This window comes from Scardinius erythrophthalmus, assembly GCF_964197995.2.
Source record: "Scardinius erythrophthalmus genome assembly, chromosome: 1".
Taxonomy (NCBI): domain Eukaryota; kingdom Metazoa; phylum Chordata; class Actinopteri; order Cypriniformes; family Leuciscidae; genus Scardinius; species Scardinius erythrophthalmus.
The window spans coordinates 5,301,376-5,322,329 of NC_138221.1; the positions used below are offsets into that span (position 1 = coordinate 5,301,376).

Genomic DNA, 20,954 nt, shown 5'->3' on the forward strand with positions numbered 1-20,954 from the left:
ATAAACGTTTGGCAAGAGAAAACCTCAAAAAGGTTAATTATAGATCAAATAAGACAGAAACACACCCGTTCACCGGTCATTTTCCTCAGCTGTAGGCAAAGGCAAGTTTCAAATCAGTGCTTCTCCTGGGAGACTAGCGCTAAATTAGCCTATAGTTTAGCGCCATCTACTGTTTTAGAAGAGGAAGTTGCTCAACTGCATTTGTGAGAAAATCTGCCTGCACGCATTTGTGAGAAAATCTGCCTGGACGCATTTGTGAGAAAATCTGCCTGGACACATTTGTGAGAAAATCTGCCTGCACGCATTTGTAAGAAAATCTGCCTGGACGCATTTGTGACCTTTGTGCTTGCACATTGCTTTCTGTTTGTTTGCGAGTCGAGATTTCCTTTGCAAAGCGGATCGAGTTTGTTTGCGAGTCGAGTTTTCCTTTGCGAAGTAGATTGAGTTTGTTTGCGAGTCTAGTTTTCCTTTGCAAAGTAGATTGAGTTTGTTTGCAAAATGCTGGATTTGTTTGTTAAATTATGGCACATATTTCGCTCCATAGGAAACTCCACTTTTAAGTTTGACCGTATTTTCATTTTCGGTCAAAATGCCTTTTGAATGGGAGTGAATGGGGCACAACAACGAGAGCATCAAAATCACTATTTTTAAAACACTAAGGAGACTCGAAACAACATGAAACTGTGCTTGAAGTATCACCAGGGGCTCTACACATGAACTAGAGCATTGACAACATTGTGTGCACAAAGTTTGCTAAAAAGAAAGGTTTTGTATGACTTACACAGAAAATAATTTGTTGCTCAGCACATGAAAATAAATTACTTACCGGGATCTCAGACTGTGCTTAAGTGGTTTCTCCACTGCATGGATCTTCATGTGTAGATTAAGGTGAGTTTTAAAAGAGAAACTCTTTCCACACTGATCACACGTGTGCGGCTTCTCTCTGCTGTGGATCCTCTCATGTAATCTCAGATTTGTTGACACACTGAATCTCTTGTCACAGTGTGAACATTTGTAAGGTTTTTCTCCAGTGTGGATCCTCTCATGTGATCTCAGATGTGCTGACTGACTGTATATCTTGTCACAGTGTGAACACTTGTAAGGTTTTTCTCCAGTGTGGATCCTCTCATGTGTTTTCAGAGATGATGACTGACTGAATCTCTTGTCACAGTGTGAACACTTGTAAGGTTTTTCTCCAGTGTGAATTCTCTGGTGCAGTTTTAAACAGTTAGCTGAAATGAAAGTCTTCTCACACTCACAGCACATGTACTCTCTCACTCCAGTTTGAATTTTCTCATGTGTATGTAAAGATTGCAGCAGTGAAAAACTCTTTCCACACACAGAACATGAATGTGGCTTCTCCTTCGTATGAACTGCCAGGTGTTTCTTCAGCTCTGATGACCTAGGAAATGTTTTGCCACATTGATCACATGAGAACGGCTTCTCTCCGGTGTGGATCCTCATGTGAATATTAAGGGCTGATGATTGACTGAAACTCTTCCTGCAGAGATTACATGAGAACGGCTTCTCTCCGGTGTGGATCCTCATGTGTATCTTCATCTCACTTTTTAAAGCAAAACTCTTTCCACACTGATCACACGTGTGCGGCTTCTCTCCAGTGTGGATCCTCTCATGTGTTTTCAGATTTGCTGATCGACTGAACCTCTTGTCACAGTGTGAACACTTGTAAGGTTTTTCTCCAGTGTGAATTCTCTGGTGCAGTTTTAAACAGTTCGCGGTAGTAAAAGTCTTCTCACACTCAAAGCACATGTACTCTCTCACACCAGTGTGAGTTTTCTCATGTGTATGTAAATATTTCAGCAGTGAAAAACTCTTTCCACACACAGAACATGAATGCGGCTTCTCCTTCGTATGAACGGTCAGGTGTGTCTTCAGCTCTGATGACCTAAGAAATGTTTTGCCACATTGATCACATGAGAAAGGCTTCTCTCCGGTGTGGATCCTCATGTGACGCTCAAGACTACATTTGGTTGTGAAACTCCTTCCACACTGAGTGCAGGTGAAAGATTTCTTGGCTCTTTTCTTTAAAAATATATTTTTTGTCTTTGAGCGACTCAAAGGTTTTTCTCCAGGTTTGACATGATGTTCCTCCTCCACTTCACTCAGTTCTTCTCTCTCCTCCTCCACTTCACTCAGTTCTTCACTCTCCTCCTTCACTTCACTCAGTTCTTCTCTCTCCTCCTCCACTTCACTCAGTTCTTCACTCTCCTCCTTCACTTCACTCAGTTCTTCACTCTCCTCCTTCACTTCACTCAGTTCTTCACTCTCCTTCACTTCACTCGGTTCTTCTCTCTCCTCCTTCACTTCACTCAGTTCTTCACTCTCCTCCTTCACTTCACTCAGTTCTTCACTCTCCTCCTTCACTTCACTCAGTTCTTCACTCTCCTCCTTCACTTCACTCAGTTCTTCACTCTCCTCCTCCACTTCTCTCAGTTCTTCACTCTCCTTCACTTCACTCGGTTCTTCTCTCTCCTCCTTCACTTTACTCAGTTCTTCACTCTCCTCCTTCACTTCTCTCTCCTCCTCCACTTCACTCAGTTCTTCACTCTCCTCCTCCACTTCTCTCAGTTCTTCACTCTCCTTCACTTCACTCGGTTCTTCTCTCTCCTCCTTCACTTCTCTCAGTTCTTCACTCTCCTCCTTCACTTCACTCAGTTCTTCACTCTCCTCCTTCACTTCACTCAGTTCTTCACTCTCCTCCTTCACTTCACTCAGTTCTTCACTCTCCTCCTTCACTTCCATCAGGCCTGACATGAAAGAAACAAATATTACATTTGATTTTCAGTACATCAAAATAACTCAAAGAGAGAAATATAAAATGACAGACATGAAAGTGAGCCCTGATGTAATAGTAGAAAGTAGACAACTGTTATGAAATATTGTGATCATTTGATGCCTTTTTATAAACTGATTATATGTCCTTGAAACTTTCCATGAATGAGGAAAAGTTATCTTTCAATTATTATTTTTAAAACATTTTAGGCACGAATCCCATGTTTCTTTAGCAAGAACTATTAAATATATTTGATCAATGACACAATTATCTAACATGATATTAACATTAAAATATACAATACTGCCATATTTTGACACCAACTTTGAGATTGATAATATTTGACTAAAACCGTTTAATTATTAAAGGAGAACTCCGGTCAATTTTAACATTGAGCTCATTTTTTTGTACATTTCGAGTGCTGTCAATACAGAGAACAACGACAAAAATCGGTGTTGCCTACACCGAGTTATTCTATTTTTAAAATTTGCACCCTGTTGACTTCAATGGGGCAAGTACTAAACCTGCTTTTAGGCTCTTAACATCCTTGATGTGTCATTACAAGTGCACAGGTCATGTGAGTGATTCCTTCTGAGTGAACATGAGTGAATCTGACTGCAGTAGATGTGAAAGATATGAATAAAAATGATGTTATTTAAGCCAGCGCAAATACCTGTTTACATCCTGTTTTTCGGTTGAAGTCCAAAGTAGTCGATTGCCGAGTTCACGCGCATAGGTTTAGTTACCTATGATCACGCGCGCGAACTCGGCAATCGACTACTTTGGACTTTTTAGGCACAAATCCCATGTTTCTTTAGCAAGAACTATTAAATATATTTGATCAATGACACAATTATCTAACATGATCTTAACATTAAAATATACAATACTGCCATATTTTGACACCACCTTTGAGATTGATAATATTTGACTAAAACGGTTTAATTATTAATGGCCGTTCACACTAGACTCTTCCTTGTACTGACTTCCATTCATGAGCATGTGAAAGTGGGACACCAGAAACACAAGCTCAAGTGAATTACTCTGTGAGAAATAGCAGACCGTTGCAGCGTCTGTAGAAACTTCACAAGCTCAAAGTGTAGTGTGGCCATAACTTTAACTGGCTTTAAATTAACTATTTTAATAGCTTTATTATTAAAATTATTAAAACTCTCGCATACATTTCAGGCAAGGCAAGGCAAGGCGCAACTCAAACAAGCCTATTCTCAATCCATTGTTTCAGTTTTTACCAAGCGGCAACATTCTAATCTGAAAAATGAAGCCTACCCGGAAGTGCGAAAAACTGCAATACATAGAAAATCCGCTAGGGCGAGGTCCCAAAAGGGAGCAAATGTCATGTTAAAGGGTTAGTTCACCCAAAAATGAAAATTCTGTCAGTAATTACTCACCCTCATGTTGTTCCAACCATGTAAGTCTTTCGTTCATCTTCGGAACACAAATTAAGATATTTTTGATGAAATCTGACAGAATTCTGACTCTTCCATAGGCTTCCAGTGTGACCGAAACTCACCGGCCCAGAATAGTTATTAAAAACATCGTTAAAATAGTCCAAGTGACTCCAGTGGCTCAATCTTAAGTATATCAAGCGACGAGAATACTTTTTGTGCGCAAAAACAAACAAAAATACCGACTTTATTCCACTATTCAATTCCTTCTCTCTGGGCCTCGTAGTGTTTTTGCGCAGCGTGTCTGTGTTGAACGTCACCACGTAGGCTCACAATTGGCCGAAGAAGGTCATGTGAGTGATGCGTGATGACGTGCAACACAGACGCGCTACGCAAAAACACTACGTGGTTCGCTGCGCTGGTGATATTAAACACAAGTTTGTATGTGTTTGTCGGATAAGTATGAATTAGCATTTAACAAACTGGTTTGTGGAGACGAACAGCGTTGTCCTTCGTTTACTTCCTCGCTACAACGTACAATTAACAATACGAACTATTACAGGAAAACTCATCAACGAAAAAATCATACTTACAGGTTGTGGCTCGTAAACAACAGCCTCTGTTTTTAAAGTTGGAACTGCTCGATCTGTCAGGACAAGCCGTTGTGTGAATCCTGCATTGTAACTCGTGTAGATTGAGGAAGCTTTCCTCCGGAAAATGTGCAGCACAGAGAGCGACATTTGGATTATAATTATGAGGGACCGAGTTAAAAATAAATGGTAAATGTCCTTAGGAAGACTGAACAAAGTGGACTGCAATCTGGGTGAAAATAACAGCGGCATAGCGGCAACGACTCTCTACTACCACAACAACTCTTCTCCAGAGCAACATAAAATGGCCTCGCCCCTTTTATGTATTGTGTTCCCAGAGGAGGGGTTTATGTAAATGTTGGGCTTAGTGATGTCAGCAAGCCCACAGGAATGTCGTGTAGTCCCTATCGGCCGTTTCTGTAGTTCTTAGAAATTGACTTCTTTAAAAGCAGATATCTCCCTTTGCTTTAAACTTTGAACGTTGTAACTTTGCAGATGTTGTTTATGCTTAAACAGCAACATTACACACTAACTAAAGTTAGAAAAGTGAAATCGTGTTTTACCACCCCTTTAATAAGTGTATTTAAAATTTTTAAAAACTGTAATGTTGTTTACTGCAAAATCTGTTGTTTAGTACAAATGCACATATTGCCTGGACCATATTAAAATGTTTAATATTTTTATATAATATTTAAAACGAAGAGGCAGGTTTGTGTTTTATATTTAGTTTTTTTATAAATAGGCAAACGTTATGTGCAGTGAATATAATCAATACGCGTTGCCTGAACCACATTTGTGTGGCTATCATGTTTAAGATTTCTTTAAATGAAAACGAAAAGAGTTAGTATGGTGTTTTATAACATATTTCGTTGCCTAAAATATACACAGAGATAACCGGAGTAGCAGAGCGAGCTGAGTGACGCGCGCTGCGTCACAAGGTGGGTGGGGTTAGGATTTCCCAAGATTTTCCAAGATGGCGCCACCCATACCCCCCATAAACGGCTTCAAACCCGTTCTTCAGAAAGTCTATGGCTGACGTCACATACGCTTTGTCCATATTTTTTACAGTCTATGGTTTTTACACAAACTGTAGCATTGACTGTATTCATCAACCCCATTACCAACGTTACTGTAAGAATAATCTCTATAACTATGAATAACTTGTATGATATTTAACAAATACAACTTTATCAGTAACTTGGTGTTTACTGACTATTCCTAAAAATATATATTTTGTAAACTTTGTTGAAAATGACTAAACTTCTGGTAATGTTGTTGCAAATTGGGAACCAGATATAAAATAAATGTAAAATAAAACAATTAAAGTTAAAATAGTTTAGGTTGATCTGATGTTGACAATCAATCTAAAAATGTCTCAAACCTCCCTTTACTGACCATTTGTTGAAGAAAAACCCAGAACGTTCTGTACCGTTTCATAGTTGAACTGTTCATCTAAATGTGATGAAGTGCTTGAATGTTTCTAACATGAATGTTCTTCAGCATCATGAATGAATGAAGAATAAACACCAACCTCTTTGTTCTTCAGGATCTTCAGTGTGTTTCATTCTGCAGGGTTCTGGATCACTCATGTTCTCACTGTCCTCTTTAATAAACTCAGTCTTTGCAGATTTCAGCTCTTCCTGATGCTCTGATGATCGTCTTCACTTGTAGCTGATGGGAATTTACAGCATTTATTGCTGAATTACTGTGGGAGGAGCTTCACTGATGATGTGAATGTAGTGGGAGGAGCTGGTCTGCCAAAATCCAAAATATAAATCACTGAGTTTGTTTTTATAATAAATGACACTTCTAAGCATTTATGTCTGTCTATCTATTCATCGTACAGTAACTGATGCCAATTCATTCATTATTTTTATTGCTAATCCTAACATAATTCTGCTTCTTCATTAAAATACAGGTATCTAGAAATATATAAAATAATATAAATAATTTAAATTCTTCCAAATATAAATAATGGTAAGAAAAACAACAAAATCTTAAAAAAAAGAAATAAAAGGTACACAAAGTACTGTAGCCAACAAATCCCCTCAGTCTGCTGATATCTGAAGACATCAGCATAATAAATGAGGTGAAAACAGGAACTATTGTCATGAAATAAAGAGTGTTTTCAGCAGATCTGTTAATATTGATGAGCCTCAGACTATTAACACTCATTCAACAAGACATTCAGGGTCATCAGCAGATCATCTCACTTTATTCTGAGTGTTTGCTGTTAGAAACACATTATTTGAGTCAGGATACATGACAAAAGCCTGTAAACCTGCTATATTGAAAGACAATACTGTAATCTTTCACAATATGACATGGATAAAACATCAATAATAAAACAAAATAAATAAATAAATAACCTCTCTTTATATGAACCTCTTCAGGCAAAAAACTACAACACATAATATGTGAATCTAAATAAAGAAAATGTAACGTTTCCTGTGTCAAACTTCATTAATATATATTCCCATGCATGTATAGATTTGATATTTCCCACGTCCATTACTCATACAGGGGCAATATAAAGTGTCTACATCAATTTTAATAAGTAAATGTAACCTGCCAAAGATAAATGTCGACAATAAAGAAAGGTAAACATGAAAACGGCAACACGATTCCCACCAATTCCCCTCACAGATCTCAAACTTTAACTGGACATTCAGTAACAGTTCTCACTCCAAACATCGAGACAATCACACAAACGAACACAACATCGCTCAGGTCTGAATGAACTCCACATATTCTCCTCATGCTCGCTGCTGCTGCACTAAATGTTTATTTCAGAAGGAAGACGCCAGAAAAGACGCATCGCTGTGATCGATGAAAACAATACAGAAATGAGCCTGTCGCTTAATCAAACTGTATAAAGTGTGTGTGATGGTTGAGTAAATATGAGAAATACCGTGAACTGCTCTCCTCTCCTCAGAAGACTCGACACTGAAACTCTCAATGACGGAAAAGACGGCGTGAGCGAGCGGTGACGTCATCGGCCGCCAACGCACGCGCGTACGGGACACCCCCGCGGTCGTGGCCAAGATGGCGCTCTGACTCAGGGGCGGCCTTAAGCATTTGGGGGCAGTTTGCTGTGCTTAGTCCGATCTCAACACGTTATTTGTATTAGCTTAAATTTAAAATTTTCCTTTTCTTTTTTTCTCTTCCTTTTTTTCGTTGATGGTTCAGATGGTCAGAGGGCTATATTTTTTTTTTTCAAGATGGCCACCACCTTAGTGGAGCAATTAGGCTTAAGAAATCATTTAGTTGGTGATACAAGCATGAAAATTGCCATGAACCTAATTGCTCCACTAAGGTGGTGGCCATCTTGAAAAATGGCCGCCATCTTGAAATTTCAAGTAGCTGTGGGTGGCTTATTGTCTAGTGACCATCAGAGACTGCTCATGCCAATTTTCATGTTTGTATCACCAAATAAACCACAATATCACTTAACTGCTCCACTAAGGTGTCGGCCATCTTGAAAAATGGCTGCCATCTTGAAATTTCAAGTAGCTGTGGGTGGCTTATTGTCAAGTGACCCACAGAGACTGCTCATGCCAATTTTGATGCTTGTATCACCAAATAAACCACTATATCACTTAACTGCTCCACTAAGGTGTCGGCCATCTTGAAAAATGAAAAATCTTGAAATTTCAAGTGGCTCGGACAATTTTCTTGTCAAGTGACTCATGGAGACTGCTCATGCCAATTTTCACGCTTGTTTCATAAACTGAACGATTATATCACTTAGCCACTCCACTAATGTCAAGGTATAATAACCCTAATTCCAAAGCCAAATAAAGATCATCTTTTTATTGATAATTGGTGCCCAATCACTCTACTAAATAATGACTACAAAATAATAGCTTTAGCTTTGGCCAAACGATTAAAATGTGTCCTAAATTCCATTATTGATGATACACAGTCAGGATTTCTGCCAAACAGACAAATATCAAACAACATAAGCTTAATTTTAGATCTATTGGACTACTCATATTTACTCTCAAAAGAGAGTTTTATTTTATTTTTAGACTACTATAAAGCATTCAACACATTACAACATGAGTTTTTGTTTCAAGCACTAAATAGAATTGGTTTTGGTGACTCCTTCTGTAATATGGCCAGAATGCTGTATATGAACAGTAGTAGCTCCATTAAGTTGAGTAACGGTACCTCTCCCAGATTCTTCTTAAACCGTGGTGTTAGACAGGGATGTCCAGTATCTTCCTATCTTTTCTTAATTGCGACACAATTTATTTTACACATCAAAGCGAGCCATCTAAAAGGCATCAATATTGGCAATACAGAGATAATTATTAATCAGTTAGCGGATGATACTGCTCTGTTCTTAGAAGACTCTCTGCAAATACCAGCAGCCTTAAGTACTCTTCATCTCTTTTCTAAAGCCTCTGGCCTACATCTAAATCTTAATAAATGTGAACTACTTCCGATAAAAAACAGTATGTTCTCTTCAATTTGTGGTATTGCAGTTAAAATTGTGTTACATATTTGGGTAAACAAATAACAAAAGATAACTCTAGAGGCTCTCCTAATTTGGACCCAGTTATTATAAAAACAAAGAAACACCTTAACTGCTGGCTGCAGAGAGACCTTTCTTTGAAAGACCGATGTTTGCTTGTTAAAGCAGAGGGTTTGTCTCGCCTTACTTATGCTGCTCAGTCACTGTACATTGATAAGCACACTTGTAAAATTATTGATGGAATCTTAGTTAAATTTTTATGGAAAAACAAATCCCATTATTTGAAAAAGTCAGTGGTACTGAATTCTCAAAAAAAGGGTGGATTAAGCTTCATTGATTTTAGTTTAATAAATAACACAATTAAAATAAATTGGCTTAATCGATTCCTTAAAAATCCCTCTTCTATTTGGAATATTTTCCCTCAGCTTGTCTTCTTGGTGGTGCAAAATTTGCTCTAATGTGTAATTATGATTAATAAACTCCCTGTCAAGCTATCTAACTTTCATCAACAAGTTCTTTTGGCATGGACTCTCATATACAAGCACAACTTTTCTCCTCATCGGTGTTACATATGGAACAATAGGAGTATTTTATTTAAAAATAAATCTTTGTTTTATAATCATGGTTTAGTAATGGCATATTTCATGTTAGACAGCTTTTTAATAACGAAGGTCTGCTTTTTAGGTATGCAGAATTTCTTTCAGAATATAATATACCTGTAACTCCCAAAGAGTTTGCCACAGTTATGGATGCTATTCCATCTGGCATACTCATGCTTTTCAAAAATAACACTCTCTCGTTGGGTTCATTATCTTCTCTTGAACCTGTCAACACTCCTATTGGTGAGATATGTTTCACTGAAAAAAAAAGGAAGAAATTATAAAGTGAGAGTTCTATTCCTTGAGAACATTATTTCTGCCCCTCCTGCAATCTCATATTGGAATGGTCTTTTTGATAATTTAAATTGGAAAAATATATGGCCCATACAACAAAGATTTCTCCTCACAAACAAAGTAAAATAAATATCCTTTAAATTAATTCATAATATTTACCCAGTCAAAAAAATTCTTAAAAAAAAATCACTTTTGATTTTGACACTAATTGCTCTTTCTGTCAGAATGACACTGAAACTATTCTTCACTTGTTTTGGTCGTGCAGTTATACTTTGCAACTTTGGAAAGATGTTAGTTGGTTTATCTCAAGCAATATCTCGCAAAATTTCTCTTTGAATCCCAAAACTGTTATTTTTGGATTTTTTGAAGCGGATTAAAAATTCCTGCTTTATAATAAATTTAATTATTTTCCTATGTAGATTTTATATTCACAAATGTAAGTTTTCAAATTGTAAACCAATTTTCTTGGTATTCTTACAAGAGATAAAACATTATTTGATTACAATCTCTTCCTCACTTAACCCAAAAGCGATTTGCAAGACCTACAAACTTTTTTCCTTACTAAATGTTTAGATATCTTTTAATTTAAGTAATGCCCTCTGTCTTTCTTTTTTGTCTTGTTTTTGTTTCTTTTATTTTACTTACATCACTGTCTAACTGTTTTTTGTTTTGTGCGATGATATTGTCGAAGTGTTTTCTTTCACTATATTTTATATTTTTGTTATTCTTAATAATTAATAATAATTAATAATATTGTTGTGTTCTTATTCTGTTATTTCACATTGTAAACTGAATGTTCAAATAAAGCATTAAAAAAAATGGGGACAATCTCGCATGCATTTCAGGCGAGGCAAGGCGCATCTCAAACAAGCCTATTGAGATGCGCCTTGCCTCGCCTGAAATGTATGCGAGAGTAGGAGCGGCTGCAGTGAGAGGAGGAGTGAAAAAAAGCGCAGGCAAGCCGGACACTTCCTGAATCTCGTTGTGTTGTTGCTGGACTGCAAACGTCAGCAATGGAAGAGATCGCGTTCGCGTTCTTTATCGCAGACGAAGTGGATGCAGTTGAAATACCACTTTTTTTACACGAAGATGGTTATGATGAAGAGAATCGCCGAAGGTGAACAGTGCTCATTACTTAAAATGGCTTAACGTTATTCAGCAAATAGTAGGGATATAAATCTATCTGGTCTAGAGTGGTATGTTGCAACTTGCATCTAATAAAACTTATTTTGTGTAAAAAAATAAACAGCCTAGACTGCAGATAATTCAGCACCAAATAAAAGGATTTCATTAAAACGTAACTGATGCCAATGGCAAGTTGCTTTTGAGAGACAGAGAGAGAGGCCATAAGAAATGTTTTTTCTCTCCTAGGAATGTCCCTAAAATTCCTCACTTTGTTGAGAATGTGGTCAATTTGTACAGTCCTTCTGAGTTTCAAAGTCGTTTCAGACTTTCTAGAGGGCATGTGGAGGTATGTAAGCCTACATGGTGTGAGAAGCAAGCAATACATCCTGTTAGGAATTAGTGATCGACCGATATATCAGCCGGCCGATATTTGCGTTTTTTTTACGTGTATCGCATCGGCCGATACACGGCTGCTGCGTTCGCCAATAGTTTTTCCCGGCAGTATTTACAGACAGGCGTCCACAGGCAGCTCTGTGTTGCTGGAGACGCTGCACTGCCCCTCCCACACTAGCGGAGTGCTGGAATCTGCTCTTCAAGACAATGATAAGTTTTAAACTTCCAAAGCATCTTTTAACTGTTTGACTTAGCTGAAATATTGCCATACACTTTGAAAGTGGAAACACGTATCTCTATATGTACTTGCAACTATAGCTAAGCAAGTTTGTGGGTCCAAATGGAAAACGCGAATGCCTCTATAAAACTGCTTGCCATTGTATTTAGGGAGCTGCAAATAGCTAAGTTGTTGGCTATTCGTATGCATACGGTAGCTGTTACGAACACTGGTCATAGGATTACGTAATGCCGACGTTTTATTCAGTGACCACCCGACAGAGGTTTGGACGCGTGTGGAGTGTGTGTCAGTGTTTCCCACACATCGACTAATTCGTGGAAGTGCGCCACAAAATCAACACCGGCCGCCACATATTGCGTTTTTGGCGGTCGCCAAAGCGAATTTTATCCCGCCAAAGCCTTATTTGATTGCTGAGTGATGTTGATGACTGAAAACTGCGCTTGTGACGGGTCACATGTTGCTGAAAGAACGAGCAGAGAGAGAGAGAGAGCACCCCACCTCTGGCCGAGCGCACACACACTCTTGCTCTCCCTCCCGCGGGCATATTAATCAAAATCAACTGAGAATTGACATGATGGTTGTAGCGTCTGGACCAATCGGACACACACAATTCATTTATTTAATGAATAATCCAGCAAACTCACTGTGAAACTTTCACCAAAATTTAACATCCCCAAATGAAGCTAACACACTGGCATGACGGTGTCTTGTTACAGGAAACACAAAGAGTTTTACGACCCAAAAGAATGTGACCACATGTGGAAGAGAGAGACAATGGGAAGACAGAAACTCTCTGCAAAACAGACTCTCAGACAAAAAGCTTAAAACAAACTTAAACCGCAGCTCAATGGATAGAAACAGCAGCTTACCGGTGGCGCATCTCTCCTGACGAGACAACATGCCAAAACTAGTACTCGCTCCCGCTTATAGCCCGTGCTCATTCATTACTGGATTCTAACACACCGTTTTGGGATTTTACTGGTCCACGTTTCAACTCTTGACTGGCCCGTGCTTCAATCAGGTAAGTGAACCTCCCACCCATTAACCTGCGTTACATTGCTGTTGAACACCCGTGACGTAGTGAACGCGACAGTGATTGTTCTTACTTCATGAAGCCTCATGATGTGAATGAACTTCAACTGACTAGAACAAACTCTTTGAAATGTATATTTGATACTGGATATGAAACTGTTAATAATGTAGACAGACAGCAATCTCAATCAATGTCAGTCATGTGTGCAGTGAAATATCATTTATTAGGCATTTAAAAGCTCTATTGAGAAAATGAAAACATGGAAATCTCAAAAAGCAATCATAAGGATACTTCATGACTTTCAGAACTAAAATTATTCCTAATTAAAGCAGAATCAGCAGAAAATAAGAAAATGGACAATAACAATGAGATGTTGATAAAATGAGTAAAAAGTTTAATCAAGAATTACATGAAGTAATCCGCACCAAACAGTGCCTGAGGCTCGAGAACGCAAACCCTGAAATAGGATCAAGCTGCAAGCCCTGAAAATGCTGAAAAAAAGTTATCTCTGTGCAAACTTCAAAAACGCAAACCCGCGAAAACGCAGACAGCGTGCATCACGTGTTTAGTCCATTGGTATGTTTTTTTTTTCAATCCACTTTAAGTGTGTAGTCCAGGAGACAAGAATATAATAAACTTTACTATTTCAGCTACAATCTCCACTTTACTGAGTTCATTATCATAAAGTGCAAGTGTGTCGAGAGACAAGCTGTTCTCTCATCATCATCTCCAGATTCAGATATGGATCCAGTAGATCTGGAGAATCCACTTAAGCTTCTTGTTTCTTCTTAACTTTAAGCCTCTTTTCTCGCAGTATAGTATTTCCTGATGAGCTTTTCCCAGAGCCGGTTCTGCCCATCAGAAGAACCCGGATCATCTGGACTGGAGCCGGTCACAGACATCTCTGAAAGAGACAGAAAATATGGAGTATGAATATACAAATAAGGCAGACTCGACTGTATTGTATTCTTCGGGATATCATTTGTGAATATCATCAGTACATTATATATTCATCAGCTCAGCAGGGGCGGCTGGCCAATAGAGGGCGCTAGAGCGTTATTCATTTATTTAGCATTATTTATTTTATAAAGGTATTTGTAAAGGTAAAAAATGCACTGTAACTATATCGATTTAAGGGGGCAAATATTGCCCCTTACTGAAAAAGGAGTGACTGCAGAAAGTAATACAGAGGTCAACGTTAGGTTAAAGATACAAACAAAGAGGGATTCAAACAAAACATATAATAAGGTAGAATTTACAGACTGTGAGCTGAAGAGTAATATTCAGAGAAGAAAATGTGTTTTTGATGAGGTTTTTGAATGAGAGAAGGGTGGATGCTTGACGGATGTCTTGAGGAAGAGCCACAACGCTAAAAGACCTGATGGCTCCTATGGTTACCAGACTATTGAAACTGACTGAATATGGCACAGCCCCACCTAAGATAGTTTTCACCAGCCGCCACTCACCGATTCGTAAATTTCTTAAAGGCACACTATGCAAGAATTGTACCTTAATATAACAGCTTCAAAGTCATTTCGGTGGTAAACAAACTCATAGTAGGGCGAATAATCCCGGTAGTAAAGCTTGGGGGGGACGCCGCTGGAAAAACCAGCAATGCAAGTTTGAGAGAGGCGCCCCCGACAAATCTCGCGAGAACACGACTTGCTTTACGGCAACGATGTCACACACATCAACAACATGAAGCACGAAGACACTTGCGCGCATTTCAGACGTGATTCTTGGAAGACTCGACGATGGAAAAAAAACAAAGAAAGCGCAGTCGAAGAGTGTAGGAAAAGAGAATCTGACCGTGTGAGGAACCGGACAAGAGTCCCATAGTCCCAATCGGTCAGGCTTTCACTCGTTGGCGCGAGCTAAAAAGCAGCACTGGATTCAACATCGATGCTGACCTGGCGATCTTGTTGATGGACTAGTAAGTAAATCTCTTTTTTGTAAACGACGCTGTTGCTAAAAAGCGCGCAAGTGTTTTTTCTAAATACACCAGTTCTGCTGTTATTCAGTGTTCTATTTGACTCAAGGTAAGCCTATCTTCGATTCTCTGCTTATTTTTAATTTTTACCTTCTCACAAATCTGTATTTTATCTAGACGCGTTATAGCTTAAATAACAGCCGCGAGTGAAAATTATTATTGCAGTTTAATTGCACAGAAATATTGCCTGCTAGCAGCTAGTTTCGATTTGGGCCATTTTCGCTGTATTTGCTTAATTGCTCCCCAAGACAGCAACTGTAGAAAAATATAAATACCGAGGAGATTCAGATCATAACTAGGACAAGCGGTCAGTTAGTGGACGCGACGAGAGCGCGCAAGTGTTTTTTCTAAATAAAATAAACAGTTCTGCTGTTATTCAGTGTTCTTTTTGACTCAAGGTAATTAGCCTATCTTCGATTCTATGCTTATTTTTCATTTTCTTTGAGTCTACAACTCTCTACCCCCAGCTGAAAACCCATCTCTTCCGTGAGCACTTATGAGGAAAAAACAATATTACGTGACAGTTCTTCATTATGGACGCGAGCGCTCTGAAAGCGCACTAAAAGACTTTCAAACTTTCACAGAGACCTCAAAACAGAAAGCACAAAGCCTTTCTTTAAAACGAATTTCGTTTTGTATTAATTGTATCTTAATTTTAATACATTTTTGATTAACAAATTTCCTGAATTTAATACATAAAAAGTAAATATAGGCTAGCAATCACAACATAAGGTTCTTGAACTGGAGATATCATCATGAACCGAACCGTAGCCTACTCGCCTCACAGGCCTAAAAAATGTGAAATATATTTACAGAAAGCTGGTTCTAAACAAAACCATCCAAAACAAAATAAAACTATGTAGCCTAATAAATGTGCATTTCTCCGGTGCGTTCACTAGCCTACTGCGGAGATCGCGAGTCTATAGCCTATCGTCAACTTCATCTTTGCAGCCAACACAGAAATGAATAAACAACTAAAATGTCTTATTGCAATATTTTACATATTCATAATTATTACTTTTGCTGGTTCTTTGAGGCAGCTTTTTATGTTTATTGCGTTTTGGAAAAGAGCTCTTCACATACAAACACCGTTTCACCAAGGCACAGCGGCCCTTCAGCACATAAAAAAAAAAAAGCACGGACTTACTAATTACTAATTGGCTGAACAGGTGAAACAGTCACAAATTCCTCTGCAACTCAAACCTTCTCAGTATGAGTTATGAAGGAAGAGAACAGCATTACAGTTTTCAGCGCGTCCTCCTCTGATTGCTGTGTTGTGACTGAATTTATGACAGTGCAAGTATTCTACAGTGACTCTAGGGGTCGCTGTTTGACAAAAACACATTTTTTGCATAGTGTGCCTTTAAAAGCGATCGTACGACTGATCTTTAATATCACGGTCTGTTTCCCAAAAGCATCGTGACTTAAGTAGCACTTGAAAATCATCGTAGATCTGATAGTTCCTCTGAGTATGAAGGACCAGACTCAGGCTCAGGTTGAGTTACCCCTACTCCTCCATGGATGCATATACCACCACAAATGCCATTTGAAGCACTTGTGCCAAGTACTGGCCTATTCTTCCTCTGCTGTGAGAAGGGGGGACTCATTGGGCCCAGTACCTGTTTTATTAAATGTTGTCCTCTGCAGTGCCCTTTTCCTTTTAGCAAGTCCTGCCACTTCTTCCTGACATCCTTCCCTGATCTTAATGCCCCTAGTTGAAGTCAGTTTTGTAGCAATATCCTCCCAGATTTGTTGTTTTTGTTTATTTGTATGACTGCCCTTAAACCTGCTGAAAAAAAATATGTTTGTATAGCTCCACCTCCTCTAAAATGACATTAATCTCCTCTTTCTGAAAAGTTTCTTTCTTTCTTTTTTTTTTTTTTTTTGGTTAGCCATTTTGCTGTAGGTTTGCGTTTTTATAGATTATTAGCCTCGTAGAAAATGTGCATCAGATGAAAACAACTAGAAAAAAAGTTTGTTGAGACCAACTTAAAGTTGGCTTGAGAAAGCTGGACCAGAGAGTTTGAAGAAGTTTAAAGTAGCTTGAAGTTAAAATAGTTTGAAATTTAATGTAGTTTAAAGTTTGATAGAATAGTTAGAAAGAAAAAGATTAGTTAGAAAGAAAAAGATAGATGAGTTAGAATGATAGATTAGAAATAATTATTATAAAGAAAGAAAGATTGGTTAGAAAGAAATATTAATTAGAAAGAAAAAAAATTTGTCAGAAAGAAAGAAAAATTTGTTTGAAAGGAAGAATAGTTAGAAAGAAAGAAAGATTAGTTCGAAAGAAATATAGTTTGAAAGAAAGAAAGATTAGTTAGAAAGAAAGAAAGATTAGTTAGAAAGAAATATAGTTTGACAGAAAGAAAGATAGATTAGTTAGAAAGAAAGAAAGATTAGTTAGAAAGAATTAAAGAAAAGAAAGAAAGATTAGTTAGAAAGAATTAAAGAAAAGATAGATTAGTTAGAAAGAAAGATATAGTTAGAAAGAAAGATTAGTTCGAAAGAAAGAAAGAAAGATAGATTAGTTAGAAAGAGATATGTTAAAAAGATAAATAGATAGATTAGTTAAAAACAAAGATTAGTTAGAAAGAAAGAAATATAGATGAGTTACAAAGAGAAAGAAAGATAGATGAGTTAGAAATAAAGAAAGATTAGTTATAAAGAAAGATAGATCAGTTAGAAATAAAGATAGATGAGTTAGAAAGAGAAATAAAGAAAGAAAGATGTATTAGTTAAAAAGAAAGAAAGAAAAATAGATAAGTTAGAAAGAGAAAGAAAGAAAGATATATTAGTTAGAAAGAAAGAAAGAAAGAAAAATAGATGATTTAGAAAGAAAGAAAGACAGCTAGATTAGTTAGAAAGAAAGATTAGTTAGAAATAAAGATTAGTTGGAAAGAAAGAAAAATATATTAGTTAGAAAGAAAGACAGATTAGTTTGAAAGAAAGATAAGAAAGATAGATTAGTTAGAAAGAAAGAACGATAGATTAGTTAGAAAGAGAAAGAAAGAAAAATATATATGAGTAAGAAAGAAAGAAAAATAGATGAGTTAGAAAGAGAAAGAAAGAAAGAAAGAAAGCTAGATTAGTTAGAAAGAAAGAAAGATAGATTAGTTAGAAATAAAGATTAGTTGGAAAGAAAGAAAGATTGATTAGAAAGAAAGATTAGTTAGAAAGAAAGATTAGTTAGAAAGAAAGAAAAATATATTAGATAGAAAGAAAGACAGATTAGTTTGAAAGAAAGAAAAGAAAGATAGATTAGTTAGAAAGAAAGAAAGATAGATTAGTTAGAAAGAGAAAGAAATATAGATTAGTTAGAAAGAGATAGATAGATATGTTAAAACGATAAATAGATTAGTTAAAAACACAGATTAGTAAGAAAGAAAGAATGAATGGCTGAATTTGAACAGTCTGCAATGAAAGTCAAAGGGATTTTTCCGAGTTTTAATCGTAATTTTTAGGAAAACCGTAAGTCTGATCAAGATAGAGTTGTAAATTTGGGTCAAATAGGATTTCAGTAAGTTGGCTTTCTCAAGCATTGACAACACAAAGTTTGCTAAAAAGGAAGGTTTTGAAAATCTTTATTTTTTAGTAAACTCAATGTTGTCAATGCTCTAGTTCATATGTAGAGCCCCTGGTGATACTTCAAGCACAGTTTCATGTTGTTTCGAGCCTCCTTAATGTTTTAAAAATAGCAATTGTTATGCTCTCGTTGTTGTGCCCCATTCACTCCCATTCAAAAGGCATTTTGACCAAAAACGATAATACGGTCAAACTTAAAAGTGGAGTTTCCATTCTAATTATACTTTTGCACGACTGTTTGACTTGGCTAGATAAACAAAAAGAGCCTAGGTTCAATTTTGGCAAGAGTTACCCTTTAAGTAGCACTTAAAGCACAGCTGCTTGTGATCGTTTTTGTGAAACGCACGTGAAATGAACACGAGCGTTCGTAAAGTCGCTCGTAGAAAATGCTTGTAAGTGCTAAGATCCATCGTTATCTGGAAACGCAGCCCAGAGCTAAACTACAATCTGAACAAATGATTGCATGCAATATAATTTGATAACATCAAATAAATGAAAAATTATAGCACAACTGACAAATCATCGACCAGTAAAATATGCTTTTATTCTTGAATTAGGTAATGCTGGGTTATAAAATGGCATCCAGCAATGTTTGTCAATTGTCATCATGGACTATCTAACGAAGATTGTCATTATCACCCTACTTTACATGCGAAGGAGACGGCGCCATACTTTCTTCTTTCACCTAATTGTAAATGTCAATCGTGCATTCGCTGCATTTTACTATCACAAGTTCCCATGGATGGAGTACTCAGTTTCACTGGATTGTGTTTTTTTGTTGTTGCTGTCGCCACTTTTCTTCAAATATCGCAAGATCAGACGCAGCTAGACAAACTATTTACAAAAGTGGGAGCTCGGAACTGGAAAAAACTGTCGGAGAAGCTGAGAAAACACGCTTTGTCACAGGTACATTAAAATAGCATGAAGATGTGGGAGAGCTACAAACAGGCTTTGGGGTCACCACAGCAGTGGTTTGTTTTCAAAATACGACCCTGATTTCAAATCCATGCAGTCCAAATATTTTAACTGCACAAGCCAAGACTTTCAGAATGAAATAATTGCAGAGCTCATTCGTGAAGACATTTCCAAGGAAGTACACGAGACGGGTTTTCTTGCTGTTGTTGCTGAGGAAGCAAAGTCCTCAAAGACTGAGCAACTTTCTGTTTGCATTAGATACACAGAGGGACTTCAGATCAAGGAGCGATTGATTTGCTTTGTTGACTGTTCCAGTTCTCACGATGATGCAGTGATTGTTTCTGGCATTAGAGAAGGATTGCAGTCGTGTGGGCTGAAGGACATTCCCATATTTGCTCAATTGCTTAATATGACGTTTTTTATATATAACTCTGATTGTATTTGTCTGAAAGAAGAATGTCATACACACCTAGGAATGAGTTGAGGGTGAGTAAATCATGGGCTAATTTTCCTTTTTGGGTGAACTATCCCTTTAAAATGCTTTCTCAATGGTTCTCCCAGCTCTGTGTAGTAATGTTGCGTGATCGAGTTCAACTCTCGAGTAAACCACTGTCTAGTATTGCTCTGAGCTGATAAACTGTTTGCGCTGCACAGCTCAAATGAGTAGCGTGGGTTCATTCTGCTTTCGTTTGCCGTGTGATGTTTCTCGTATGCGGCAGAAATGGCAGCTCTCTCTTATAAAAAGTTCGCAAAATGTGACCATTTAGTCTCAGTCTAGAGCCCTGTATAGTGCTGTATTTCTGCTTTACATGAGCGCCACCTACTGTCAGGGAGCAAATATGTGTTTTTTTTTGCATTGATCTGAACTGACAAATTAGACATTCCTGTTGGTTCAACACGAGTTAATAGATATCAATCAATCATCAAAGTGTCCTGTGCTCACCACACACCGGCTATAGGTGGAGAGGAGATATTTGGCTATAGGGTGTGTTAAAGGTCCCGTATTATGCCCCTTTTCACAAGATGTAAAATAAGTCTCTGATGTCCCCAGAGTGTGTATGTGAGGTTTCAGCTCAAAATACCCAACAGATAATTTTTTACAGCATGTTTAAATTGTCATTTTTTGGGGCTCAGAAAAACGCGCTGTTTTAGTGTGTGCCCTTTAAATGCAAATAAGCTGCTGCTGGACGACACAGGGGGCGGAGCTTCATGAGCTTGCGCTCAGTCTCTCAGGACAATTTCATCTCACGGAATGATGATAATATCAGAAACTCTCAGTAACGGTGTTCATTTCGAGTCGGACAATAATGCCTACAGAGTCAGAGTGCTGTATAGAGATGAAACAGGTATAGTTTAGTAGTTTAATTACGGTTATTATAACGTATTTGTCATCTGCTTGTATGTATCCATTATTTATTAATAGCCTACAAGTCTGCTGTCTGAATGATGATCAAACATATACTGATGAGTTTAATAAAGTTTATTGTACATCACACAAAAGATGAAGCGTCAGTT

At 37.5% G+C, this 20,954-nt stretch overlaps 3 protein-coding genes across 5 annotated transcripts in view; 1 reads left to right on the forward strand and 2 right to left on the reverse strand.

Moving 5' to 3' along the window:
- Window positions 1–7,792, reverse strand: part of LOC308703221 (uncharacterized protein) — a 12,313-nt gene extending 4,521 nt beyond the window's left edge. The window contains exons 1-3 of the mRNA XM_081386543.1: window positions 7,702–7,792; window positions 6,322–6,544; window positions 827–2,768 (exon numbers count right to left, since the gene is read on the reverse strand). Coding sequence (XP_081242669.1) covers window positions 827–2,768; window positions 6,322–6,379 — 2,000 coding nt within the window. The 5' untranslated portion in view covers window positions 6,380–6,544; window positions 7,702–7,792. The remainder of the gene's footprint in view (window positions 1–826; window positions 2,769–6,321; window positions 6,545–7,701) is intronic.
- The window catches only part of LOC308703298 (uncharacterized protein), a 320,767-nt gene that overhangs the window by 237,337 nt on the left and 62,476 nt on the right, over window positions 1–20,954 (forward strand). The window lies entirely within an intron of this gene.
- Window positions 13,158–20,954, reverse strand: part of LOC308703313 (uncharacterized protein) — a 33,488-nt gene continuing 25,691 nt past the window's right edge. For all 3 annotated transcript variants that reach the window (XM_081386682.1, XM_081386681.1, XM_081386680.1), the window contains exon 4: window positions 13,158–13,856. In XM_081386682.1, coding sequence (XP_081242808.1) covers window positions 13,826–13,856 — 31 coding nt within the window. In that variant the 3' untranslated portion in view covers window positions 13,158–13,825. The remainder of the gene's footprint in view (window positions 13,857–20,954) is intronic.